Raw genomic sequence first — 26,223 nt, forward strand, 5'->3', positions numbered from 1 at the left:
TTACTACCACACCCTACCCAGCTAGCTCCCTTACTACCACACCCTACCCAGCTAGCTCACTTACTACCACACCCTACCCAGCTAGCTCACTTACTAAAGTACCACACCCTACCCAGCTAGCTCCCTTACTACCACACCCTACCCAGCTAGCTCCCTTACTACCACACCCTACCCAGCTAGCTCACTTACTACCACACCCTACCCAGCTAGCTCCCTTACTACCACACCCTACCCAGCTAGCTCCCTTACTACCACACCCTACCCAGCTAGCTCACTTACTACCACACCCTACCCAGCTAGCTCCCTTACTACCACACCCTACCCAGCTAGCTCCCTTACTACCACACCCTACCCAGCTAGCTCACTTACTACCACACCCTACCCAGCTAGCTCACTTACTACCACACCCTACCCAGCTAGCTCACTTACTACCACACCCTACCCAGCTAGCTCACTTACTACCACACCCTACCCAGCTAGCTCACTTACTACCACACCCTACCCAGCTAGCTCACTTACTACCACACCCTACCCAGCTAGCTCAGTTAGACTACACCCTGCCCAGGCAGCTAGCTCAGTTGGTAGAGTATGAGACTTTCAATCTCAGGGTCATAGGTTTGAGACCCACATTGGGCACAGCTAAGCGTTTCATTGTACATGGTATGTCATATGGTACATGTCAAATAAATCACATTATTATTCCAGTCAACCTCAATTGAGACAAAACAACCTCTTGGAAGAAGGCAATGCTTTATCTTAAAAACAATTCTACATTAAAATACATGAGCTGTCAGTTTGAGGCGAAATTGAAGAGACTAGTAAAGTACAGTGGTCAGTGCTCTCCTCGTCCATCTCCAGCCTAGCTAATCCCTCAGGTTTGAGCTCTGCTGTCGCATGCATTTCATTGGGAGCAGGTCTGCACAAATAATTAAGGCTGGGGTAAATATAGCACCATGTGGCTGAGACTTGACTGTAAAAAACTGTACATAAAAAATAAAAATTTGAAGCAAAAGAATAACATTTGAGCAGTTTCATCACGTTCTGTCCCTTTACGTTTATGTAATACACATGATCTCACATACTGTAAAGCCCTTGTGCTGTCCAGCAACATATGAAACATTAATTTGGAAAATGACTACTACTTACATAGTAGCTTACTGGTAAGAACAAACAAGGCTATACAAAATAGAGATACTTTGTAAGTATCAGGACATGTTATGGGTATCGGGTCAATCCCTGCAGCACTCAGAAACCATTCAGTAACCACTGCTTGAATCTTTAAAAGGAGTGATCAAATTTAGGGGTCAATATTTGTATGTAAAAGAGCTATGTACATGGGTAACTGCAATTTCAGACAGTTCAAGTTTTATATATTCTATACTGTATGTCTTCATTACTCACCAAGTATCAGTGGTGTATAATTATATTATTCTTTATCTGTTATTAAAACCAAGAAGCCCCAAGATAGAAAACATTCAGAGCCATGTCAGAGCTTTCAATACTGCATTCTTCCTTGTACAAGGACACTTAGGGATGTCCAGCAAGGTATAGATGTCCTTAATGTAGCAAGTTGCCACGTCAACGTTGGGATAAGTTCTCCGGCTAAAATCTCCTCAGGTTCCATTGAAGAGAAGGGCTTGATAGAGAAGGACCAATAGTTCTCGGCACTGCATCTTGATGAAAGTGTGAACAACGTAGACTATGGTTGGTTGTCTGTGTGTTTATGTAAGTGTGAAGAAGTTAAACGGTCAGTGTTTTTAGTGAGACAGGCCTCTCTTCTTACAGAGGTCCCCTAGGGCAGGAGAGGGCGCTGTTAGAGGAAGACAATACTGCAAGACAAGAGGGGGTAGTAAAGCATAACGGCTTGTAATTAGTATGCAAAGGGTCTTATGTGTTATATAATGTATACCAATAGCAGTTTGCCTATAAATAACTATATATGTAAAAACAAATATCAATGGGCTAACTTACATCTCAGGAGAAGGAGACAGCCAATGAGATGGCTAGAATAAGGATGAGAATGGCGCAACATAACGCGATCCACATCTTTTTCTGCAGGGAGGAAGAAAGACCAAGGTTTAGCTACCCACACTCAGCATGTCACATCCTCTAATAAAAAAGACTTCAACGCCTGAGAGCTTTGGCCCAAACCCTTACCTTGCGTGCTTTGGTGTGGTAGTTCACTGCTTCGGCAGTTTCGGCCACTGCCTTCACTACATAGTCGCTAGAGTGCATAATGTTGTTTTCGATGCAATTTACCATTTCCCCCTGAAAAACAAATCAACTGTTTTACAAGTTGCAAACACCTTACTTGGCACTTCTTGCCCACCAGTGAGGGCATTGAGTCTCTCCAAGTCGGATTTTGTGAAGTGCTTTATGACGGGCTCACACTACAGGATATTTTAAATCCTAACCAATTTCTAGATCGGGTTGCATCACGCATATAAGGAGAATCTTAATAGATGTTCTTCTCGTGAATCTCAAACATGCACACACGCCAAGATGTGAAAATAACAGCTCATCACAAACTGCAGGATCTAATCGTTCCCACGGGAGCAACAAACCACTGGTCTCACCATCTCGCTTGTAAAGTAGTGACGTAGTAATCTTAAATATCAAACATTTTTGATATTATCAAGGCAGCTCCGATGGGTCTGCGAGCCGATCGGGAGGTATAAGATTGGATCTGTAAACCCCTCGCATTACAAGATCATCTGGGCCGAACATCGGTACCGACCAACGCTCCAGACCAGATTTCTCCTCCGATTATCAGGAGGGCTGAATCGGGGATAAATCGGATCAGAAATCCTGTAGTGAGAGCCCAGCGTTAGTCTGACCTGGGCCTCCACCTCCATGGCCAGGTAGTGGAACATGTCATGCAGCTCTCTGATGCTCCTCTCCAGTTTGATAATCTCATCGTGTCGGGACTCAATCTCATTCAGCGCCTGCTTAGTGGCTTTAGCATCACTCAAGATCTGCGTGGAAAAGAGAAAATATTTGTTATTATTCCTCTCACAGTTTTACACAGTGAGAAACCAATTCATATATTCTACTATCTTAGACTATGTAGTAATGTGCAGCACATGCACGCACAGCCAAAAGGACATCTTGATGTTGTTCTTTTATAACTACACTATGGCTACTATGCAGGGATCTAAACACATCAGAACAGTCATTCTTGAGTGAGTTTAACACTTTCACACTTTTATCCCAGCGCAAGCAACCAAGAATGAACAAACCTAAAAATGTAATCACTATTAGCTCTGACGGAAGTGAGCATGGGATTAACCTTGGTCCTAAAACTAAGCAGAGGCTACTCATCTGGCTTGTAATCATATGTAGGCCATTAAAGGACAGGTTTGGAATTGAGCATTATAAGCCATGTTATAAGGTTATTTATGATCATATACAACGGCCCATATCAAAGTTTCGTCAAGCGGTGCACTCGAGATATAGCCCGTCGCCGCTAACGCACTCGATGGATCCATAGGTGTAGAGATAAAATCCCTCAAAAACATCATAAACTCTCGCCCTTAAAGCTGCACACACTGTTACACACATACAGTATGTGGTTGAGGGGAGTTGTAGTTGATCAAAACAGGAATCAAAAATATTCCGTCATGGTTGACAGTTGGCTTCAGCATGAATCTTCTGCGTCTGGTTTCAGTCGTTCAGTGTTTGGATGCAGACATCGGCGTACTCACATTCTGTGTAAAAACATCAGTTTGTCCACTTTCAATCATGGTGTCCAACTGCTCCTCCGTGACATCGGTTCCAGCTTTGGGGACGTAATAATGACGTTAGCTGCATTTCTGACTCATTTCAGATTTACTGGAAAACAACCTCAGTTGCTATCTGCTAACGATATATTCAGAGGACATTCAATTCCTGAATGTTGAAATATTTTCTAGTTTCCTCTTTTTTGTTCAGACAGGGCATTGCAGTTACCGCTGATTGAAGAGTGAAACAAGATGAGATCAGTGATCATCACAGACAGTAATCATTTCAGAATTTATAACTGACAACACAATTCAGACATACTGATTTTGAGCTGCCTCCGTATCCGCTCCATATTGCGATCTCTGTATTGGGCCTGGATAGTGTTACAGTTGGCCATCAACTCCACAAACTCCCTGGACAAGACTCCATGCTGGAGACAGAGAGGGGTGGACAGGAGAGGACAGCCCAGACTGATCAGAATTATGGATGTATAAAACCAGAGTAATGACAGGTTAGATCTCATGAACATGGCCATCAACACTCAGGCACAACACTTGATTGATCTGCTCGTTTTCTTCACTGTTCTGTGATGATATGCAAGACTCACTTGTGCTCTCTGCATCCTAAGGCTTATAGGAACATATTTCCCATCCTCTTCACCTATTTTGGATTCAATGGCTGTAAAAAGAAAGGGAATCTGTGACAATCCTGCACGCAAGAATCTCTGAGACAAAAATGCAAGGAAATATAATCCAAATATGACCAGTTCATCCCAGCTCAGACTACTCACACTTCAGTTTCTTCTGAATATGGCTGGCCACTGTTTTGATCTCTTCTCTGAGGGCCTGGAGTTCTCTCTTCATGTCTGTGACCAATAAAACCAACACATCCCTTTATTTGCTGTCCAGTGGCACTAATACAGAATATTTCACAGGGCAACATACTGAAAATTCTATCTTCTCACAATATACTAGGCCTAGGTGCAACCATCTCTAGACCCTCCACTAAGATACAACAGTGCGCTGCAAACTTTGGTTCCCACTTCTTGTACCAAGGAATGTATGAGTGCAGGTCTGACCCAGCTACTGTACTCACTGTCCTCTGGCAGTGCCACGACCAGCACCGTTTTCTGTTTATTCTCAAGGTCAGAGACCGTCTTTTTGAGCGACACCAGTCCCTCGCGGATCTCTTTCACCTGTAGAGAGTTTTTGAAGAGTGGCGTGAGACAAGCAGCCTCGCGAGTGACCATTCTGATCTCGCAAGTGACCATTCTGTTTTTCACACAGATCAGTCTGGTCAGGCTCAACATAAATCCGTGTGTCTGAGTAAAATTGAATGACGTTTGCTTATTGATATGACTGATTGAAGTTAGACCATGATAAGACGGCGATAGACAGATGGTTCATCCAATCACCTGCCAAGTATTTTTGAAAGTGCCTGCCATTTTCCAAATAGTTTCCAATGATGACTTCACAGATGGTTCTGTGTAACAAGCTATCTGGCGCGTCAGGTTATGAAACGAGAGCACTATACTTAAGTTATAGTTAATGTAGTTTACTGGAGTGGGAGGGGACAAAGTGTTCACTTTCCGCAGCCCTGCACAAACCCCTAATACATTTGTTTTTGTACTGTCACCAACGGGTATGTACATGAATCATTACTTGCACAGGACATTGTCTGTTTATAATTGCCTAGATTTAAACTACATGGGGAAAGTACTCTAGGGCGGACAGGAAGAGAGAGGATATTTACACAACAAACTTCCAAATCTGTACATCCGTCCATCGAAAGGTAGACATAGCATCCTCAGGACACACTGGTGGGTGAAAAGGTCGTTTTGTTTCACCGTTTCTGATGCAATGCAGCACTTGAGAAAGCAAAAGTCACAGAGAACACCTCACCTTCTTGAAAAAGGCCTCATTCTCCTTCTCTTCCTTGGCCGAGGAAGAGCTTGGCTTGATCATGAGGGCGCCCTCTCCATCCTCGTCTGAGCTCTCAGCTTTCTGGTGTTGACAACAGGGAGAGAGACATCATGGAGGGAGAGAGACATAATGAAGGTAGCCATGATCAGCAAACATATGTTCAACGTCAATCCAATACTGTCGGCAACAGGTATCCAACTGATTGAAGAATATGAAGGAAGCTAAACTCAGTCAGGAAGCAAGCTAGGTTTCTGCCCCTGCCCCAGTGCCCTGCCCCGTCCTGTCCTTCCCTTCGGGTGAAGACTTGTTGGTGATGGCAAGCTAACCTACACTATATGCTAACTAGCTAGTAAACCATCTGGAAATAAATAAAACCAGCTAATAAAGATCAAATGATTGAGTACAACTCGCTGGGGACATGTTATGTTATGGGTCATTGCCACGGGGGACCAGCGTGTAGCATAGGTTAGCCAGTTAGCTATGCTAACTTTCCTAGTCTTTAGCTCAGTTGTAGCTAAGCTACCCAGTCAGCTAGCTAAAGCAAAGCTAGCAAACTATCTGAACTTACATTTCCTAGGTCCTTGGTTCGGTCCCGCATTTTTTATCACAGTCCAAAGTCAATGAGAATGCGTTAAACTGATACTATACCGAAGAAAAGTAGCAATACAAAGTTAAGTATAAACTTTTCCTTTGGGTCATTCAAGAAGTGAACTCCTTGACATGTTTCGTCTGTGGTTCATGCTAGCTGAGTTACACCCCAAACAAACAAATATGCCATCTACCGTACTGGAGAGCAAAGCACCCCTGCAGTACCATGTTTTGGCCACAGGATGGCGCTAGTTGCCTTATTATCTATATGGAGGATAATCAGTTTTTCCACTCAACATCTTGCTCATTAAACACACTTCCCTTGATTGATTGATTGATTTTATTTATTTTTAAGACAGGGACAAGGTACAGTAGACATTTACCCTATCGAATAGGGAGAGATGCACTGTACAAGGTTATAGCTAGACAGCTAATTTCCACCCGCAGTCCCTGGGCAAATAAATATACAGTCTTAAAATAGTGGGGCAAATAGTACACAGTGGGAAAGTTACATACATGCTGTAGAAGGAATACAAAAAAGTTATGTAGCAAAGATTTCACTCATTCCTACATAACATATACACCTTCGTGTGTAGTAGCACATGTGGATCTAATAAATTAGTAGGCTGCACCGAATATTTTGCTTGCCGTTTGATTCGGTTTTCAATTTACATTGACATTTTAGTTGGACTTATTTCTAAATCATTCAGATTGCTTTATGGGATAAATTGTTAAGCTTGAGGACAAAATACCACATTGGAAATATTATATATTTATATATAATATATATATTATAATATTATAATAATAATATAAATAATAGTATAATAATATATATAATATATAATATATATTATAATATATATTATTATATAATATATATTATAAATATCAGCGACAGTGGGCTTATTCTTGGTTTCTCATCCTTGCTGATGAGCCCACTCAGTGGGATGAACTACATTTCCCAGAGTGCACCAGCGAGCGGCGTCGTGAGCTGTCACTCTGCCCGGGGAGAAAATTGCTCCAGCATCTTTGAGCAGCGAACTGTGTGACAGGGACCTTAAAATGCATAGAAATTAGCCAGCTCACGATTTCTCTTTATCTGCGATGAGTTCGCTATAGCAATGAGATAAACTGGGGGTTTAAAGGGAGGACTTTCTCGTTTATCTCTCCGGAGATCTGTCCGTTTGTCAATGAGATATGTGGAGTCGCTCTATCCAACGGTGTTAACGCAGAAAAATACAAGATGAAGAAGCAATTCAATCGAATGCGACAGCTCGCCAACCAGACAGTGGGCAGGTAAGAACAAATTACATCTATCCGGGTTTGCAATCATGCAATGACTTTACAAAATCCGTACGTGCCCAGCCCCTATTTATGCATCTGATTGAATTAGATTTTCAGACCGTAAAATAATAAATATTGGTTTTCAATAATAGTTTTTCATTCGTGCATGTATAAAATGTACATTTACCGTTGTAGAAAAATGCATGCGCTCGTGCGCGATGCCCATTCCAGGCAGGGACGCGCGCGCACAAGAGGATGAGAGGAGCTGGAGAGGAGAGGCTCGAGCCAGGGTACCATCCCATCACCACCCCATAACCATCCCATAACCATCCCATAACCATCCCATCACCAGCCCATAACCACCCCATAACCATCCCATAACCATCCCATAGCCTGCTGATGATGGACAGCTTACTTGCACACTGCAAAAGTGATTGACAATCGACCCAATTGGTTTCGAAGCAAATTTCGTGGCTTGCGATTTAGGAGACCTACATCCTACATTAAAATCAAGATAGGATTGGCCTAGTCAGCGGTTCACGCTTTTGGCTGTTACTCAACCAATTCATCAACCAAACAATTCATCAACCAACCAATTCATCAACCAAACAATTCAGAGTCCCTTGTTGCACGCGCCTTTTTTGTGTTCTACACGTGAGATGGATGGAATCCACACATAGTCTGTAGCAGCACTAGTTGGCTATTTCCCTCATAAATTGATAGTTATGATGCTTCACCACTGGACTGGTATGAATTGAAACTCAGGATCTGTGCTACTACGACGACAGCTGAGGCTGTGGTTGTTTATGTCAGTAGGGTAGTAGTAGTGGCGTGCCATAAACCCTCTGGCCAAATTGGATTGTGACAGGGGATATGACAGGGATGACAGAGATTCCGAGAGAAATAGGTGACGAGATTCTCTGGCTCGGTTCGTGCAATAAGTCAGGTGTTGTGATATTGCCTTCCCTTTATTTGTCTGTCCCACCCATGACACACAACCTGTCATTCCAACAGTCTTTTTGTGGTCTGGATTCAAATGGGTTTTCCTCTGTCATTGTTGCATAATCCAGAAGAGAATCAACGTAAGAGCTTGTTTACACACCCAGGTTATTCACCTGGCTAAACAGGACCTGTCAGATCACAAAGAGGTTGACTCAAAGCCTGCAGGTACTGTTAACCCGGAGGTTCAAACAGGCGTGGTGTGTTTATATCTCAACTCTCTAGTGTCAGCATCAACATGCTGTCACAGCTAGCAGTGTGTGTGTGTGTGTGTGTGTGCATCCATGTGTGCGCTTCCATGTGTGCGCATATGTGCTTATCGTAGGCCTGCTGTACATGTATTTGTGTGTGTGTGTGTGTGTGTGTGTGTGTATCCACTGAGGCGGAACAATCCTGTAATGAGTTCTAACCTGTGTCCTGAGAGGAGTAACAGCAGCAGCAATTACTCATATTTAGAGGGCAGCGGCTCCACGACTCCTCTTGACTGCTAGACATACATGCAAGTGGGGATATCTCTGGCTCTGACCTTGGCAGCCCACTTCACCTGGCTCCTTCTGTCTTCTGACGACACACAGGCTCATTTGATTTTGAATTAGGACGTTGTGATGCTTTCATCTTTTTAGGATAGAGAGATAGGCTATTCTATTTTCCACGTTTGGTTTTTTAACCCAGTTAACATTTTAAACACACTATTAATCCCATGTGATGTTGCCACAGCTCTGGGTCATGTGACAGGAAATGGACCGGCTTAATCCAGAGTTACTACTTTGACCTTTATTTTGAGCTTATCCTCTCTACACGTTTTTTGTTTTGACAATGCTGTCTGCGAGGGTTCAGGACGTCGATGTGGGAGATTGTTTATGTTGACGGCAAGAGGTGGCTGTGTCTCTTTAAGAAAACGGAAAGCAGAGATTTGTGTCGTTATGGTCATTTTGCTGGGTCAGCTAAGGAAGCTAAAGAATGTTGGGACTAATAAAAAAAAGAGTGGGAAAACAGAAAAATGTTTTCCCAAGGATGTTGAAAATGGGTTTCTAATTCTAATTGTTTATTTTTGTCACTGTAGCTGTGTAGCCTACAGGCAATAAGGACCCAAAGGCAGTATTTATCTCCGCATGCATTCCATTCCTGCTCAAACCACCATTGACTGTTAAACTCCTGTATTTGGTCTGGTGATTTAAGATAGTGTTGTAAATTGCCTGTTTTTTTTCCGCTGGGAGAAATGCAGATATGTATTAATGTCTGTATTAATGTGTCTCCATCGTTGTAGCCATCAACTTTTGCTCAGCTGTTTCCCATGTCAAACCAAGGGCAATGGAACGGCCATACAGGATGTCCCAAAACCACTGATTGATTGATTGATGAATGAGCACAGTTGATGACACACTAATTGTTACTTGTTTTATGGCTTTCTAGAGCTTGTGGCTGGAATCTCGTGGTTTGGTTGATTTTAGTTCTTGACGGACCCTTATGCAAGCCATGTGTCACTGTAGGTGACAAACTGTGGTGCTGTCTAGGGTCTCCTATATGACAGGAAGGAGAATAATGGGACACACAGTGGCCTCCAGTCTAAATATTCCATGTGGAATCCTAAAGATGTCCGAGGCCCTTCTTCACTGGAGACAGATCCACCCACTCTACGTATAGCTGTATAGCTCAGGAGGTAAGAGTGGGTCGTCCAATGATCGTAGGGTTGGCAGTTCGAATCCCGGCTCCTCTTGACTACATGTCGAAGTGTCCTTGGACAAGACGCTGAACCCAGCATGAGCAGGCTAGCACCTTGCATGACCGCTGCTGCCATTGGAGTGTGAATGTGTGTGTGTGTGAGAGGCCTTCATTGTAAAGCGCTTTGGATAAAAGCGCTTTATAAGTGCAGTCCATTTACCCTCTGCTTGATAGACACAATTCACACGTTCACTATGTACTCAGGTCATGTCTTAGGTCTGAGTACATAGTGATCTGGGGACAATCGGCACTCTGAAATATACAGCTGGAAGTTATTCTCAATGCCGGTTCAATGTCAGACATACTGCTTGATGTCCGTTAGGGAGGGTATAGAGTTCCACCGGGGGGCTAAATCCAGTCTGGTATCCCCATCAATCCCTGACCCCCCACATACCACCGCACGGACGCCTCATGGTCAAGGCTGTGTCCTTGTGTGAGAGAGAGGTCTGTTGTCTTATACCATGTCCACTTGTCTTACCACCATTAGACCATTAGCCTTGGAGCAGGGCGCACTTAATGGCTGGGCTAAATAAAGACTTTCTATGTGTGCTACATGTTGTGGATTAGCATTTTAACCCTGTAGAGTCATTCAGAATTAAATGGCTCTACAGAATGAACATAAATTACACTAATCTGTTTTTATCCCGCCTGACTGCTGGACCATTCAGTAAAAAGATAATGAACCCCATTTGTCAAACATGGCGCACAAGGCCAAGTGTTGGTTCTACAGAAATGAGAGTTGCTTATGCTAATAACCTCCTCGGAATTGATTATCCGGTTTGGCGAAATAATTAATATTCTCTAGTCACTCCGATACTAAATAAAGTATGAAAATCTTGTCTCGGAGGCCAAATGAAGCGCTGTTGGGTAGATGGAGTGTGTTGGAGAGCTAGCGGGAGAGCAATGGTGTGGCATCCCTAATGGAGTCCGACACACATGACATCATCTTTATGGTGTGAAATGTTGCATCTCTCTGGGGTGCCGAGAGGTGTGGAGGCACAGGAGGTGAGAACAGCCACCAACATCATCATCATCATCATCATCATCATCTTCTCTCAGTGTGTGTGTGTGTGTGTGTGTGTGTGTGTGTGTGTGTGTGTGTGTGTGTGTGTGTGTGTGTGTGTGTGTGTGTGTGTGTAGTGGATAGATTCCTGCAAGCAATTAGAGCCCTATCTGGGCTTCACTGAGAAAATGAAAGATGGTAAGAGTCGGGTGGGGGTTGGTTGAACAACACACACACACTCACACACACTCACACTCTCTCCTCACATACTACACACACCTACTATCTCCCCTCGTTCCCGTCCATCTCTCCTGCTTCTCGCCTCGCCCTCGTCCGCTGCTCATCCATTTACCGTTCCCATGTCTCCCATTTACTTTTGTCCTGTACCTCCTTCTCTCCATCACGCGTTTCATCCCCTGTCATTGGTTGATCCCTCTGGAGGAGCTCATCGCTTCCCTGGAAGTGGGACACGACCTTTCCCAGGCGAAGTAGAGCAATGACGTGCCGTGGAAGTGACAGGAATAGAGGGATAGAGAGGTGTAAGGAGGGGCCGAGGGGGGGGTGACTATTACATCTCCAGACTTGATTTGGCGCCGCCCGCTGAGACTGAAAGCGGGTATGATCTCGTTTCGCAATGGTACGAACCGCAGACCCACCCCTCTGATTGAATCACCAGTGGTCCGCTCTGAGGCTCCATAAAAAAGCCAGTGTACTTAGGACAATCCTACAGGGGAGTCACAAAGTATCCCAGTCAGACTCTGTCGTGTGCTGCCTTCCCCTGTCCTGGTTTTTTTTGTGAAACATTGGGAGTCACGAAGAGAGGCTGTCGCCGGCAGAGCGCGGCGTGGCGGATTATGCCGAAGCCCCTGCCGACGCCGCATCCCACAATGCCTCGCTCCGCCGACGACTGCATCTCTGAGATAGGGACGTGGAGATGGCGTGGGAGGGGGAGGCGGCGTGGGAGGGGGAGATAGCGTGGGAGGGGAAGGCGGCGTGGGAGGGGGAGACAGCTGAAGGATGGAGCTTTTTTGGATCAGTGTGTTTATACAGTAGGTCTTTGGACCTGTGTGCTTGTTTGAGATGCGCAAGAAGAATATCTGTTAAGATTCTCCTTATGTGCGTGATGTAACCTGATTTCTGATTTAAATATCCTGTAGTGTGAGCCCGTCATGAGAGAGAGAGAGCTTGACAGAGTGCTGCCGCCGTGATGCATGTCCTCGGCGTCTCATCCATCATGGGAGCTGACAGGAGGAGGAGAGCTGGGATTGGAGAGAAACACATGATGCAGAGTGAATCAGAGAGTACGGGCCAATGGGCACGGCCGCATGGTGTCCTGTGACACGTCCATTCCATCGCCGTGGCGAACCAGACGATGAAGTACTAGTGAGCCAACCGTTTGCCCACCCTACCGATGACATCATGCTGTGTTTCCACCCCACCTTTCCTGTATACCCACACGTCTCCATGCCAACCTCAGGGATGGAATGGAACCATTAGGGCGTCGGTGAAAAGATCCCAGCGAGCATGAAAACAAAAAGGCCGACAAACACTCCCAAACTCACCCAGGACATGTTCATAAACCCCGACCAGAAGAGAAACCTGAGCATTCTCTCAACATTGCCTCAACCCGACAGGAAACTACATCACGGGTTGAATCATCTCTCGCAGTGATTTTGCTGTTGTAATGGACGCTGACTGCAGTCTGTTGGGAGTTTGAATCCCACGTCGATGATCACATCTCTCCCAGACATGACGATGCATAACTCAGACCTGTCAGATCCGGTATACGTCAGTCCAGTCTCCCACAAACTCCGCCAAATGAGGGTTAGGGTCAGGGTTAGGGTCAGGGTTAGGGTCAGGGTACCACAGAAAACGTCGTTATCCCTTCGTCACATAAGTCAAATGGAGGAAACGGGGAATATTTCGAAGCAGTGACTGAAATGTGGCACAGACTCCTCAGTTATTGGGTCAATCTTCACGGTCTTTATCTTGTTACGTGCTCGCCCCCCTGGTGAGGCCTGCATGGTTCAAACCTCCAGCGCTGCCTCGCTCACATCACACCGTGTTAGAGGGCAGAATGTGTGACGTTATGAATGAGCTGGAGGAGAGAGGCCTAGCTCATTATATTCTCATTAGCCCGGATGGTTCTCTCAGGGAGCGGCAGAAACATTCCCCCGTTTTAATGGGACAGACTTTTCTTTCATGTTCATTTCTTTCCCTGTTGCCGACCTCGGAGGTAGTTTTTCACCGTCGGTAATGGTGGCCTTTCACCTCGCACACTTCTCCCCCCCGTGTGGAGTGACGGTCGCTGAGCCTAATCTTCTCGGAAACAGGGAAAGAAGTCCAGCGGGGTTTGTGGCTGAGGGACAGATTTCGAGGCTACATGACTTTTCAGACCTTCAGCAAAAATGTTTTTATGATCGGATTACAAGAAGACATAGACATGTTATCGTCATATTAAAATGCTATATTACTCCTTACAAATGACCAAAAAAGCTATGTAATTGATGAACCAGCCCTAATCTTCCATCTTTCTTGTCGTCTTCTTCGTTTGGGTGTAGATGTTTCACAAACAATATCTTTCTTGTGACTGTGAACACAATATGTCTGTTTGGCTTCCTTATGGGATTATACTGTATGTGCTGTACTTTGAATGACCTGACTGCTGTTTTTTCTATGAGCTCTGCCCCCCCCCCCCCCCGCTGTCAGGGGGCGTGGCCAGAGCTACTATACCTGCCTGTTAAACTTTTAATGGGAAGTCAAACCACCGGAGCTCGGGTGTCACTGGCACCGCCATGCCACGTGTGAGACGAGGGCCAAGGGTGAGGAGGGCAGCTAGGGGTACAGCCGGGTGATGAGGGAGCAGAACCGGCGTCACGCTGACCCAGTCTCCGGGTGCTCAGTTGTAATATGGTGCAGTGTGACCCAGGTCACCACTGAAGAGCTATTGGACACATTGAGTAGATGTTCAGGGGTTCCAAACCTACCCTGATATCAGTGTCATAACATAGACTTTCCCATGGTACGACCATATTGTTGCACTATGAAATCATGTGGTAATATGTTGCCAATTATCTAGCCTATTCTGTGAGATCGATACACTGTCTTACCCATGAGTAAAAATCATGACTGAGATCCCACCCTCAACACTGCTGATGGTACAGAGCTACAATCTGACTGAAGAGAGGGACTCAGTCCCCCATTCCTCCCACACGCATGGAGCTATCTCACACCTCAACACAGCCCTATCTCACACCTCATCACAGCCCTATCTCAGACCTCATCACGGCTCTATCTCAGACCTCAACACACCCCTATCTCAGACCTCATCACAGCCCTATCTCACACCTCAACACAGCCCTATCTCAGACCTCATCACGGCCCTATCTCACACCTCATCACAGCCCTATCTCACACCTCATCACAGCCCTATCTCACACCTCATCACAGCCCTATCTGAGACCTCAACACAGCCCTATCTCAGTCCTCAACACGGCCCTATCTCACACCTCAACACAGCCCTATCTCAGACCTCAACACAGCCCTATCTCACACCTCAACACAGCCCTATCTCACACCTCAACACAGTCCTATCTCACACCTCAACAAAGCCCTATCTCACACCTCAACACAGCCCTATCTCAGACCTCAACACAGCCCTATCTCACACCTCAACACAGCCCTATCTCAGACCTCATCACGGCCCTATCTCAGACCTCAACACAGCCCTATCTGAGACCTCAACACGGCCCTATCTCAGACCTCAACACAGCCCTATCTCAGACCTCATCACGGCCCTATCTCAGACCTCATCACGGCCCTATCTCACACCTCAACACAGCCCTATCTCAGACCTCAACACAGCCCTATCTCACACCTCAACACAGCCCTATCTCAGACCTCATCACATACAGACTTAAATTACTGCAAGTCAGTGACCCTTTGTGGAGAACATCAAAGGGTGAGAGACCACTACATTGTTCCCTAGTGGCTGGAGAGGAACAGTCTGACAATGGTGAGATAGAGGGAGGATAGAGAGGCGAGAGAGAGAGAGAGAGAGAAGAGAGACTGGGGAGAGAGAGAAAAAGAGAGAGGGGAGTGAGTCAGAGAGAAAGAGAGAGAGCTGTGTGGCTGTAAGGGGAGGGTAGTGTTCTTGGAGGGAAGGTACTCCACTACAAAGGCTGTCCAGTGAGGGGGCCTGGACACAAGGGGAGACATGGTCATCACAGCTGGGCGCAGGAGGAGAGAGCTCGTCCCTGAAGGGCCAGAGAGCAGAAAAGAGAGAGAGAAAGAGAAAAGCCTCCCCTTCGTTTCTCGCCCTCGTTCCAGAGCGTCTCTCCTCAGCTCAGCGTTAACTTCAACGAGCCGCCTCTCTTACTGTATATCACTTTACAGTAGCTGGTCTCAGGCCACATGGCCTCATTTCCACACAGGAGCTCCATGGCAACGGTCGGGCCACACAGTATGCATGGGGGGGGGGGGGGTGGGGGCTGCACAGTGATGAGGAAAATCTCGTTGAAATCATTTTGGGCACATCCACTGTTCTCTAAGCTACTCATCTTCACATCACAGCACCCCACCTTATCCACATCCTTATACATCATTAACCAGTGCAGAATTTGAGGGATTTTTTAAATTTGAGATTCATTTGAGGGATTTTTTAAATGCTGGAATGCATGCATAGAATAGTTTACTTGGGTATGTGATTATGTCAGCTGTATGTAGAGGTTGAAAACATTGTTACTAGCTGTCCGCCTGAAATAAATCAGACTTCCCTTTCCTGCAGGGGTTCTCAGATATCTTTATCCCACACACCTTGTAAAGAACAGTCTAGTGGCCAATGCATTGACTAGAAAAACAGCAGCAGATGTCAGAAGGACACGTGGACATACTGACATGACACAGAAGTTTCAAGTATTACACATTTCTGTGTTAATCATCCATTGTTTTAAGGGATCGCTATAATACCTGTAGGTATTGAGTCCTTTGAGGTGAGTTGGAATTGGGTTCCACTCTCATGACCCTCTAATTGACCAGGCAGACTGAGTAAATACACTCATCCTCACTGGGATAATGCAGCCCCCGCTAGTGACCTCGCTCGTGATGCATGACTTGCACATAGTCCTCGTGGGAGCAGTGCCAGGGGAACGCTTATGTCCAAGCCATGCCAAACATGTACAAATATTCGGATTGCGATACATTTCACAGGAGAGCATACTGAGACTGGTAAGACTACACCCTGTGCTTCCCGTCTCGGAAAAGCACATTTATCATAGTTTTTCCAACGCATTTACAGGTGCCTCATTGACTTCCATTGTAGCCCAAATGAGAGCCTGCAGAGAAAGTGCAGCTAGCTCAATATGGTAAATGGTAAATGGACTGCACTTATATAGCGCTAATATCCAAAGTGCTTTACAATGGCCTATCATTCATGCTTTCACACACACACTCACACACCAGTGGCAGCAATGGCCGTGCAAGGTGCTGACCTGCTCATTGAGAGCAATCTGGGAGAGGCAATCAGTGAAATGATGGTCTGTGTGTTTCAGGTTCACAGACAGACCACAAATAGGACTAAATGTCCAAAAATAGCACACTACTCCTTTAAACTAAATCAAATCACTTATTTTATCTCGTGGACTTAAGTTGCCCCTCTCTCCCCCCAAAAATGTCAAAGTTGGGAGGAGAGTCAACTTGGTCAAGCTGCCTCAGTAAACGCCCGGCAGAAATCACGGCTGTTGAGACGAACTCTCTGTCGAGAAATGTTTAGTGGAATATAAGGATGTCAGAGCTGATAATGCGATGTCTCCATAATCAGCTCGCGCACAGCAGGGTTGTTCTACAGATTCAAGTCTCTTTTTATCCACTGAAACATTTCTTGCCCGGCTCACTATATTTTCAGGAGGGCCGTCAGGCTTTTGCCGAATCAAAGCTGGGAGTGGGGTTGGAGGATGCTGGGAGAGACGCCTTCCTTTAACGAGCGTCTGTAGATCAGACGGAAGAAGACGTGCTTATTAGAGGGAGAGAGATGGCACGCCGTCATAAATCCCACAAAGCACCCTGGTACTTCTGCAGAACACATGATGGAGAGGGTCACCATGAAAAGAGATGCCTTCACATCCCAGGCTGCGGAGGAGACGCATAACAGTGACAAAGCGAGGAAGGTGACATACAGTAGCTAAGCGTCCTATCAGTAGTGACATCGCTGAAGAAACAAAGGGGATTGAAGCAGGGACAAGTTTAGGTATTGGCTTGAAGTGTCCTACTGTGTCTGTAAAGAGAGTCTATAAAGTGACCCACTTCTCTGCAGTAGCTGCCTCGCACGCCCACTTCCCCTCGGAAGGGGACAGTTCAGGAATGACAAATATCTCTCGCCGAGAAGCAGGCCGCTCGGTCTCACACGCTCCCCTGCAGCGCGAGCGTTCACGGCTCTCGAATAACTCCGGACGGACCCCTGCCAGATCCAGTCAGTTCCTGGCTGAACTGTTGTTTCTCTGGATACTGTGACGCAAGCGGTTTCTCCTTCGGCGTCCTGGTTTTATGAGAGTGATAATGCTTATGTCACTGCCTACGACAATTACCTACTGTACAGTTGAATACACTATCGGGGTTACAAACTCATCATTACCAGACTCTGATTGTTTTTCACTGTCGTTGTTTTCGCGTTTGGAAATACATGGAGGTGAATGAGCCATAGTTACATTCACTCCCATGTATTTCCAATCGCACCCCAAATTACGTCAGACTGACCTGAGGTGAATGGAGTACTCAAACACTGCTCCCTGCATATAGGCCTACTGTAGGCCTATATGCCTGTACTGTACATGAGCTATTTGTTGCCTCTGTTACACAAACCAGTTCAGTTTGTTGAGTAAACCGCTCTGCTTTTAGTCACCATCTCCACCCTGTATCTTCCATACTGTGTAGGTGTGGTTCAGAACAAGTCTTGGGAGACCTCTGCGTGTTATATGTGTTACTTGCAGCCATTCTGGTACTAGCTTTGACCTAGTTTGGCGGCCAGCTAAAGCGGGAGGATTCTCGTTTTTTTTGTAACCTGATTTTCTTACATCCACCCCTCAAACCTTGCTTCCACGCAGCCTGTCTGCACTTTGACCCCGACAAGCCTAATTATTGGACCCTCCTGTGCTGAACAGCTGAAATAAACCGAAGCTGTGTCCGATATTCCAGGGTATTCGTGCTGTAATGTGGGTCTTTTAGAGCAGACCCAGGGTGAATGAGTGAGGGAGGAGCCCCAGGCAGTCTCTGGGTAGGTGTGATATCGATGACTCATGGCCAGGCTTTCTTTCCTGGTGTAATGACTTGGAATGGATTTATTTCTCAGCCCTGCTCAGAGGTGACGGAGTGTGTGTGTGTGTGTGTGTGTGTGTGTGTGTGTGCACTGCTGCAGAATGTTGTCGGCGCAATGCAACAAAACTATAACGATCCTCAACATATTTTGAGTATGAGACTTCCCACGATCTGTTGTCTTGCACCCTGAAACAATGGAGCCAGCGTTCGGAGCGCTCCCTAAGGCCGAATAGGTTGCTTTTAGTCATAAGGTCACATCAGAATGAGTGATTATTGTTCCATCGTTCCCCTAGCTTCCTGTGTGATCTGCAGTCGGGAATCAGGCAGCCAGTGTTCCACAACAATAGCAAGTGCTCTTCCGAGTAGCCTACATGTGGTGAAGCGGACAGTATGGCGTGTTTCACTTCCAAGTGCCCTCCTTCGAGCCTATCAGCGGCGCTCACGAACCGCGCGGCGTTTGAGAGCCGTCCGTTTGATTCCCGCCTCCGCGTCTCATGTCGACCCGGTGCTGCCGAGGGCGTGTTTGAAGACAGATGAGAGGCGGAGGGATACGCCGCGCGTCGCTCGAGGGGCCCGGGCGCCTCTCTCTCTCTCTCTCTGTCTCTCTCTCTCTCTCTCTCTCTCTCTCTCCGCCCACGCATCCGCCACCCGGTCGGCCGATCGGGACGCGAATGTGGATGAAATCAAAGCTGACATTTAGAGAAACACGAGACGCATCCGGAACTGTAGACGAGGCGCAGACCCACGTGGGGGGGTCGCGTTTGGGTGTGACACCGAGATGCAAGGCTGTTCAGCTTCCTCGCCCCCGCCTCCCTCTGCCTCGCCGGTGCGTTTAAATGACCTGACTGAATAACACTCACGTGTAATTGGAGCCAGTGAAAGCAAGGAACCTTTGCTCGTTCCTTTGACGACCCAGCCGGCGACCTTTACCAGATCGTAATTGGCGCACGCTCTAAAGCCCTGGCGGATCTGTGACAGGGGACACCACGCTTGAAGTCCCACGTGAGAGGGATCCCAATGACACCCAATTGTATTATGCTGTAAAAACGCGGGACTCTATAATCTAGTCTATAATCTGATGAAGCGATCATCTGCTGAGGCCGATATTGTGACAGGGTTGACGTGATGAATATTTCAGCGTGATGTAGTACGGTAAACGTGGGACGAGGGGGAGGTCGTTGTAGAGAGCCGCGCATATCTCAGCGTTTTAACGGCTCTGCTTGATTAAAACGCGGCGTCGGCTCGGCCCGCGGTGACGGGTACGAGTAAACCCAGAAGACCTCGCCGGCCCCTAGGGGACCTTCCGCTTCATCTGCAGTCTGTGCGACACGAGGCATTCCTGCTCCATTGAGCTTGTGTGTGTGTGTGTGTGTGTGTGTGTGTGTGTGTGTGTGTGTTTGTGTGTGTGTGTGTGCGTCAGAGTGTGAAAGAGAGCGAGAGAGAGACAGAGAGAAAATGAAAGAGGATAGTAGAAACAACTTCCCCGTGTGAATATTTATGAGGCCTTGCGATGCGGATGTAGCTACACTTGTATCAACACCTGATATGCGCTTCGATATAGCAACAGTGCACATGGCACGGGATTTGCTTATTTGAGTGAGCATGTTTATCCCTCAGTGCAGATAGCATCTGTGATGGTTTATGGCGCTGGGCCGGTGTGGGCGGTGCGCTACACGCCCGTGTCAGGGGAGTCGCAGTGACGCTGGTCCCCTGTGGACGAGGATATAAGAGAAACATTCCACCTTTACTGTTCTGTGTGTTCGGCTGACAGTGAGGGGGAGGGGGGGTGGGATTGAACATTCTTTCTCTTTTTATGTCCTTCCCCCTCTCCTCGACAGTACACACACACACACATCCACACACGCACCCACACCCATTCACACGCACACACACACTAAAACAACACACACACACACACAACATCTGGTTGTGTTTGCGGCCATTGTCTTATCTGTCATGTCTTCGGCTGTATTACAGGATGCTAAGCAGCATTCCCTTCCGGGAATGTTGCCTGGCTGTTTTCACAGACGGGGCACGAGTGGGCGTCGACACTCTCACCTGCCATTCCTGTGCAGTCAGCACTTTCCCCCATATGCATGCAGTCTCCACGGTAAACAGACAGGGGGCGTGTCCACCGACCAGCTGTATGTAGCTGAACCGCGCCAAGTTTACAGATACATATAGATATGTGTACAAGTGTTGTGTGTGTTTGTGTGTGGGGGTGGTGTGTGTATGTGTGTGTGTGTACTGTATGCGTGTGTGTATGCGAGTGTGTGTGTGTGTGTTCTATTAATACATCCATGACAGATACGTACTGTAGAGCGCACTAGAGCTGGAGTTTAGAGATGGCTTGGCTACCGATGTTTTGCACCGATGTTAGCAATGAGTATAGTTTTTTTTTGCAGATTAACAGACTGCGGATTAACTAGCCAAGTTAAGATGGCTAGCTAATGTTAGCTAGTGCTAATGTTCGCTGTCTCTGCAGTTTCGCCAAAAACCGACCGTTGTTGTAGTCAGAACAGCCGTTTACAGACTGCGCTATAGCTCAAAAAGTTCAACTACAAAAAGAGCCTAGAGCTCATGGCGCTGTAGCACTAAGGTACAGAAGAGCATTAGGGCCAACAACTGAGTTTATTATTTTTTTAAGCTTCTGAGTTTAAAGTCAGAATTTCTGAGAAAAAAAACTCGGAATTTCTGAGACAAAAACTCGGAATTTTAAAAACTCAGAAGCTTAAAAAAACAAAACAACTCTGCTGTTGGCCCTAATGCTCTTCCGTACTAAGGCCCCGTCCACACGTACACGGATATTTATAAAAACACACTGTTTTCTCTGCGTCTTGGCCTCCGGTCGACACGTACACTGAGTTTTTGGTCGCTGAAAATCTTTTTGAGGGCGCCTTCCAAGGTGGAGATCTGTAAAAACTCTGGTTTAAGTGGATTTGTGTGGAAGGGTAAAACGGAGCTTTCGGGTCTCGTTTGCGCGCCGTTCTCTACTGCGCATGCGCCCGGAACAGTCTGAGCAGAACAATGGCAGCTATATGCAGGACTATATTTGGTCCATGTTGCTAGGCTTGATTAATGTATTAGAAATCAACCTAGCTTTACTCCACCACTACACCGCTGAGAGGAGGTGAATAAATACAGGCCTACTGCGGCAAACAGTCTTTATCCCACCTCTCCATAATGTCCAAAGTAGGACTACGCCGCAAACGTGGCTTCTGGACCAGGCCCGGCAGATGCAGCCTTAAAGGCTTTTATCTCCGTCCTTTTCCTTGTCGTGTGGACGGTGATATTTTCCAAAAATCTGTTGGTGTGGACGCAATCGTTTTTTTTAAACCAGGGGGGGGGGGGGTAGAATTATCCATGTTTGTGTGGGCGTGGCCTAAAAGCGCTTGGAACACAGCTCTCGTCTCTAGAGCGCTCTGGAGCTCGTTACCATGTAAACACGGAGAAAACAGCGGCAGCTCTAAAATACAGCGTGTCGTGTTGCGACAGAGATATTTGTTGACTCTTAGATATTTGGTGTCACTTCCTCATTCTGCAGTTAACACTGCATGGGGGAGGGGGGGGACTTACTGAGGTAAAAAGCTTGTTAATGCAACCAAACACAACGTCCTACCACACAGTAGACTCAAGACTCAAGATGTGTTTATTGCCATGTACTGTATATGGTTCACACATACTAGGAATTTGACTGGGGTTCAGGCAAACGCTGCTGCGTTCTCTGAGTACATCTGCTCTCTCTGCTCTGAGAACAACCACAGAGATGCTCCCAGATCTGTCCTTCCTGGCATCACGCAATGTTTCCTTCCACATTCGTTCTGGATCCTTCTAAAATCACAGCCTTCTAAAATCACAGAGACACACATTCCTCTGCACCTTCTGGCCTGGCGCAAACACACACACACACACACACACACACACACACACACACACACACACACCTGGATGCAGATCCGAGCAGCAGAGTTTGTGTGTGATGGAGTAGCAGGGGACTGGGCTGTACAGTGCTGCTGGGCCTGGAGGGCTGTGGGAGGGGCCTGGAGTGCTGTGGGAGGGGCCTGGAGGGCTGTGGGAGGGGCCTGGAGGGCTGTGGGAGGGGCCTGGAGGGATGTGGGAGGGGCCTGGGGGGCTGTGGGAGGGGCCTGGGGGCTGTGGGAGGGGCTGGGACCGCTGACGGGGATGTGCTTCGTCAGGACAGCCAGCTGTGCGATGTTACCCGTTATCCGTCTGATCCCACATTCTGAACATTCTTTATGAAGCTGTGTGTGTGTGTGTGTGTGTGTGTGTGTGTGTGTGTGTGGGGGTATTTTCTCCCATTTGTTTTTGTTTAAAATGACTCTATCCATGTCTCAGTGAGAGCATACCATCCAGCATATTTTTGTGTCATGTAGCTTTATTAATCGCATTAATGTGAGCGCGTGTGTGTGTGTGTGCGCGTGCATGTGTGCGTGCGTGTGCGCTTGGGAGAGTGACGGTTTTGAGGCTTTGTGGATTACAGTGGTGTGTGATGCCTTGTATCACTCTGAATAAAACAACCCTCCTGGAGTGAGGGTTTCCTCTCCCGTGGATCCTGTCCCTTCAGTACCTCCCTGGATATCCGCTGAGTCACGAGAGCGTGGCGCGCCAGGGACTACCTCTCCAGCGACGCTGCCAGCCCGACAGCCTGTCCGGGCACGGGGCGCGGTCCTCCTGTCCACCTGCCAAATATAGGTGGAACAAATATAGCCTGAGCCAGTCAGACAGACTTACATAATCTCTGTATATTTAATATCCGTGGAGGTTTTTTTGACCAGAAGGTGTGTATTTGTGCATGAGTGGGTTTTATATTATGGATCCTGATGAAGCGTTGAGGAGTGATCGGCGCCCCCTGGTCAATGTCACATGGAGAGAGCGAGCTGTGATTGGTGGGGAGGCACCGCTGCAGGAGGGGCAGACGGAGGGCGTCGACGGGCGCCACGCCTTCCCCTGTGGAACCGAGAAAGGGCCCCCTGCAGGCTTTCAACACCAGACGCCCGAGTGCGCGTCGGAGAGGGCGGGAGACGACATCGGCAGTGATCCACCCTTACGCAACAACAACAACCCTCCCTTACGGACGCAAGAAACCTTGAGACAAAGAGAGCGAGGGAGTTTGAGAATGTAGCCAACTTTGGGAACTTTGTCAGCCCCCATCCATCACCTGAGTTAGTACGGCGTTGTGTGGAAATGCCTAGTAGATTGAAAGAGAGTTTTTTTGGCCTGTTTTATTTTTCTTCGATCGAACAAGGACGGTTTCAGGGTCCTGGTCTCATCCCCCCCCCAGCAGGGCCATCAGGGTCCTGGTCTCATCTCCCCCCCAGCAGGGCCATCAGGGTCCTGGTCTCATCTCCGCCCCAGCAGGGCCATCAGGGTCCTGGTCTCATCCCCCCCCCCCCCCCCCCCCAGCAGGGCCATTAGTCACTCTCTGGAACTGTGTAGAACTTGGCAGAGATGGAGCCCGAGAGCAGCCAGAGAGTCCAGAGGGGGGGGGGGGTGAGATGAAAAAGAGGAGGGAAACACAAATAAAAACATAGATAGATAGATAGGGAGTAGGGGACAGAGTAGGGAGCATTGGTCCATTTGCCCAAATGTCTAGCTCCAGAAGTTCACCGTTGGCCCTGATTCAACTTTGATTGGAGTGAGTGAGAGACAGAGTAGTGGCTGGTCCAGTCACAACAGGAGGGCTGAATGAAACATTTCCGCTGTTATTTGCAAAGCAGTCATCCTTCCAGATGTTCTCAACCCTGGGAAACGAACCAGTTTTTCGTGCTTCCTGCAACGTGATAACATACCGTAGCTGAAAGTGCACTGAGCTGCCCCGCCCTAGGGCTAGCCCTGGGCTGGATTTCGGTATGATGAGCCAGTGGCCTTCAGTCAAGATATTCAGCGACGTCTTCTTTCTTAATGTCTGATGTTGATGCTGATGTTGTGGGGCGGCTGTGGCTCAGTTGGTAGAGCGGGTCGTCCAGTGATCGTAGGGTCGGCGGTTCGAATCTCACCTCCTCCTGTCTACACGCTTTTTTTGGATAAAAGCGCTATATAAGTGCAGTCCATTTACCATGTTCTGAACTAATATGATGAGGTCCTGTCCCTCCCAAATGCTTCTTGGCCGTACTAAGGCCGTACTAGGGCCGTACTAGGGCCGTACTAGGGCGGCCAAGAAGCCGGGCGGCCGCTGGAGTGTGAGACCAGACCTCAGTGGCTGTCCTGTGAAATCCTGACAATCCTAAGTGTCCCGTCTCCGTCTGGCCTTCAGGGTCAGCGGGGTCAGGTCAACACAACGAGTCCTGGTACAGACAGGGTCAGCAGGGTCAGGTCAACACAACGCGTCCTGGTACAGACCAGCTGTGTAAAGACACCAGCATAAAGCCAGGCTGGGTCAGATGTCCGAGGAGGAGGGTCTGAGTCAACTCTGCGGGCCGAGGAGGCCACCGTCTGTCTCCCAGGGAGTTCAGCGGGGTCTCCCAGTGAGTTCAGCGGGGTCTCCCAGTGAGTTCAGCAGGGGTCTCCCAGTGAGTTCAGCAGGGGTTTCCCAGTGAGTTCAGCAGGGGTCTCCCAGTGAGTTCAGCAGGGTCTCCCAGTGAGTTCAGCAGGGTCTCCCAGTGCTCTATTGGACCTTTTGATGGGGGAAGGCCAGATGGGAAAGCTCCATTGGAAACTGTTTGGAAAAGGGCAGGCACTTTCCCCCCAAAAAATACAGCCAGGTGATTGCCCGTAGCTGCTAGTAGTTCCCAGGACGCTGATTGGCCTGATCAAATTCTGTTCAGGCCCAAATTGATCTCTATGGAGCGTTTCCAGACTGAGGAAGAGAAATGGAATGTGTGGAAGACAAGTGGAATGTGATGATGATGATGACGATGATGATGACAAGTGGAATGTGAGCAGGTGAGATCAGAAGGACACACGACTATAGAACAGGTTTTCCATCCTGGGGCAGAAATATGACAGTACAGTTACAGCTCATATAATATCTAGAAGCAGAATTATGAAGATGGCCTACAGCCATCTTCAAATACATCCTACTTTTATATGTGTAACTATGTTAACAGTTAATCGACTCATCGATTAATTGCCGATAAGAATTTACTTGAGTAAGATTTGGTTACTTGATTAATTGCTTGTTAATGGAATTGAACTCTTTTGGGGGGAACAAATGTTATCAACGGGAGTTGCGTGAAATGTAATCATGATTTAAGGTCTGTCTGCACATGAGGGCGCCACGCCACAAAGGGAAGGCTAATTGGGATGCCGGGAAATTTCAACGACACAGCGGAAGACGACACAAAAATGAAGCGAGCAAAGCACCTCAGCGTGGGAATGGAACAGGGATGGGGGCTCGTTTACAAAGATTATCCAGCACATTGTGTGACAGCAAGGGATTTTTTGGGGTGACAGCTTCACCCATGTCTCCGTCTAGAGATGCTCAGTGCTCCAGATTGCCTGCAGACATCTGCACTTTATGTTCTGTGTCTGTTTATTGACTCACGTGTGTGTTTATTGACATATAAAGAACACCCAGGACCCACGGCACCCACTGAGGTTTACAGAAACACACTTCATATGAGACGCACACACACACACACACACACACAAACACACATGTGTTATTGAGCGTGCACATTGCACACTGATTTCTGGAGATTATTCAGCTCAAGG

The 26,223-nt window shown here is 47.4% G+C and overlaps 2 protein-coding genes across 2 annotated transcripts in view; one reads left to right on the plus strand and one right to left on the minus strand.

The window, feature by feature from the left end:
• Positions 1-799: 799 nt before the first annotated feature.
• stx4 (syntaxin 4) lies at positions 800-6,360 on the minus strand. The gene is made up of 11 exons (XM_084459744.1): positions 6,211-6,360; positions 5,622-5,723; positions 4,816-4,915; positions 4,511-4,585; positions 4,328-4,398; positions 4,042-4,150; positions 3,705-3,778; positions 2,838-2,975; positions 2,158-2,268; positions 1,972-2,052; positions 800-1,829 (listed from the first exon to the last, which is right to left on the minus strand). Exons 1-10 carry the CDS (start codon positions 6,238-6,240, stop codon positions 1,975-1,977), a joined length of 888 nt encoding a protein of 295 aa, XP_084315870.1. The 5' UTR covers positions 6,241-6,360; the 3' UTR covers positions 800-1,829; positions 1,972-1,974.
• Positions 6,361-7,476: 1,116 nt separating this feature from the next.
• LOC311326772 (rho GTPase-activating protein 44-like) overlaps positions 7,477-26,223 on the plus strand; it is a gene marked incomplete at both ends in the record, with an annotated part of 46,916 nt that continues 28,169 nt past the window's right edge. Inside the window, one exon of the mRNA XM_084459730.1 lies at positions 7,477-7,529. Coding sequence (XP_084315856.1) covers positions 7,477-7,529 — 53 coding nt within the window. The remainder of the gene's footprint in view (positions 7,530-26,223) is intronic.

The sequence above is a fragment of the Borostomias antarcticus genome (assembly GCF_949987555.1).
Source record: "Borostomias antarcticus genome assembly, chromosome: 29".
Lineage (NCBI taxonomy): Eukaryota > Metazoa > Chordata > Actinopteri > Stomiiformes > Stomiidae > Borostomias > Borostomias antarcticus.